This window comes from Danio rerio, chromosome 3 (assembly GCF_049306965.1).
Source record: "Danio rerio strain Tuebingen ecotype United States chromosome 3, GRCz12tu, whole genome shotgun sequence".
NCBI lineage: Eukaryota > Metazoa > Chordata > Actinopteri > Cypriniformes > Danionidae > Danio > Danio rerio.
The window spans coordinates 16215001-16217144 of NC_133178.1; the positions used below are offsets into that span (position 1 = coordinate 16215001).

General features: G+C 37.2%; 1 protein-coding gene across 1 annotated transcript in view; it reads left to right on the forward strand.

The window, feature by feature from the left end:
• The window catches only part of hcrt (hypocretin (orexin) neuropeptide precursor), a 4276-nt gene extending 3850 nt beyond the window's left edge, over positions 1-426 (forward strand). Inside the window, 1 exon segment of the mRNA NM_001077392.2 lies at positions 35-426. Coding sequence (NP_001070860.1) covers positions 35-406 — 372 coding nt within the window. The 3' untranslated portion in view covers positions 407-426.
• Positions 427-2144: the final 1718 nt, after the last annotated feature.

The following is a 2144-nucleotide window of genomic DNA, read 5'->3' on the forward strand; positions in this document are numbered from 1 at the left end:
CCAGATACTATTGCCTCTGTCTGTCTCCCAACAGAAGCTCCAGGTGCTCGTCTTCATGGCGCTGCTCGCTCACCTGGCCCGGGACGTGGAGGGCGTGGCCTCCTGCTGCGCGCGCGCTCCCGGCTCCTGCAAACTCTACGAGATGCTGTGCCGAGCAGGACGCAGAAACGACTCTTCCGTCGCCAGACATTTAGTGCATCTCAACAACGACGCCGCTGTCGGGATTCTCACTCTTGGCAAACGTAAAGTGGGCGAAAGCCGCGTCCACGACCGCCTGCAACAACTGCTGCACAACTCGCGGAATCAAGCCGCGGGGATCCTCACCATGGGGAAGAGGCTGGAGGAGCCCGCTAAATTCCTCATCCCTACGGTACCACAGGATGTGGACAGTTATGAAAAACGATGACACTTGTCGCTATTTAATAATAAAAACAGAAAAAACCCGTCAATTTGTAAGCTATATGATTAGATTTTTAAAAAATTGGCGACGTTGATTTGCGTAAAAGTGCTTAACATTACTCGAAGGGACATTATTCCAACATAAATAAAATGATGCTTACCATGTTAATAAGCTGTTTTAAAAACGAAACTAGGTTTGCATACGTTAAAGGGATAGTTCACCCACCGAAAAAATAAAAGACTGTTTACTTATCCTCGTGTTTCCAAACATTTCTTGAGTTTCTTTAATCATTTGAACATAAAATAAGATATTTTGAAGAAAAAAATAACCACTGACTTTTATACTGGGGCAAAAACAAATACTATGGCAGTCAATGGTTACAGGATTCCAACATTCTTCAAAATATCTTTGTTGTTTAACAGAAGTCAAATAGGTTTGGAGAAAGTTTAGAGTGACAGAACTATCCCTTTTAAATATAAGCCTTTGTCCGTTTACCTCAGTAAAACTTGTAAGGAAATCACAAGACTTTCCTTTCCACATAGAACTGCTATATTACACTGAGATTTGTGAAATGTTGCCTTTCCTCTTTTCATAAAAAAATAAATGTAGGCTAGTAGCAGTTTGTTACACTCATCAATAACGTGTAATATGTTTTGTGGTCAGCAGGTGGCAGGCGATGTAAATATTGTAAAATAACACTGACTTCACAATAAAGCTCCGAACATTTGTGGTTTGTTTTGGGGTCGGAAAATATCTGAACATTTAGACCTATAGATTAAGGGAAGCAAAGAATGTATTGTAGCTTATATAGATAGGGATAGAGGGTACGGCAGTTTGTTTATTTAAAGAGAAAATGCATAAAAATGAACATTTACCTGTCCTCGTGTGGTTCCAAATCTTGTATGACCTTTATGTTTTATTACAGTTGAAAACAAAAAATAATTGTGCGTTTTTTTTCTTATACACTCTCAGAAATAAAGGTGTGTGAGCTGTCACTGGGGTGGTACCATTTCAAAAGGTACACGTTTGAACCTAAAGGGTCCATATTGGTACCTCAAAAGTATATTAGTACCTAAAAATTTAAGAGGTACAATTTTGTTCTTTTTAGAAACTAAGATGTACCCTTGAAGTATTAATATAGACCTTTTGATTACAAATTTGTACCTTTTGAAAAGGCACCACCCTAGTGACAGTTTTGAGAGTAAGATTTTTTTATCGTACTCAGATTTGCACACAAGTTATGGCAAGTTTCAAAATGTATGAATCTTTGGATTTTTGTTAAGTATTTTATTATTCCAAAATGTGCATAAAAAAACACAACTTGTTCAACTTATTTTTGAACAATTAACTTATGTTGAAGAATGTTGAAAACCAATTAATACTTAAAAAAAAGAAAACAAATCACCTTCCAACATTGAGATACATTCATTTATGTGTTCAAAAAAGTGGTTTGGAAAAATTAGAGGGTGATTAAATGACACCATTTTTATTTTTATAATTAATTATCCCTTTAATATTTCTCAGAGACCTGTTATTTTGATTACAGATATGAGCTAATGAACCGTCATATGTCTTCAAAACGTATTGCCTTCAGAGAAAACATGACTCAGTAAAGGATTATTTCATTTATTTTCCTTCAGCTTAGTCTCTATTTCAGAGGTCTCCACAGTGGAATGAACCGTCAACTATTCCAGCGTATGTTTTACACAGCAATACGATTCCAGCCGCAACCCAGCGCTGAAAA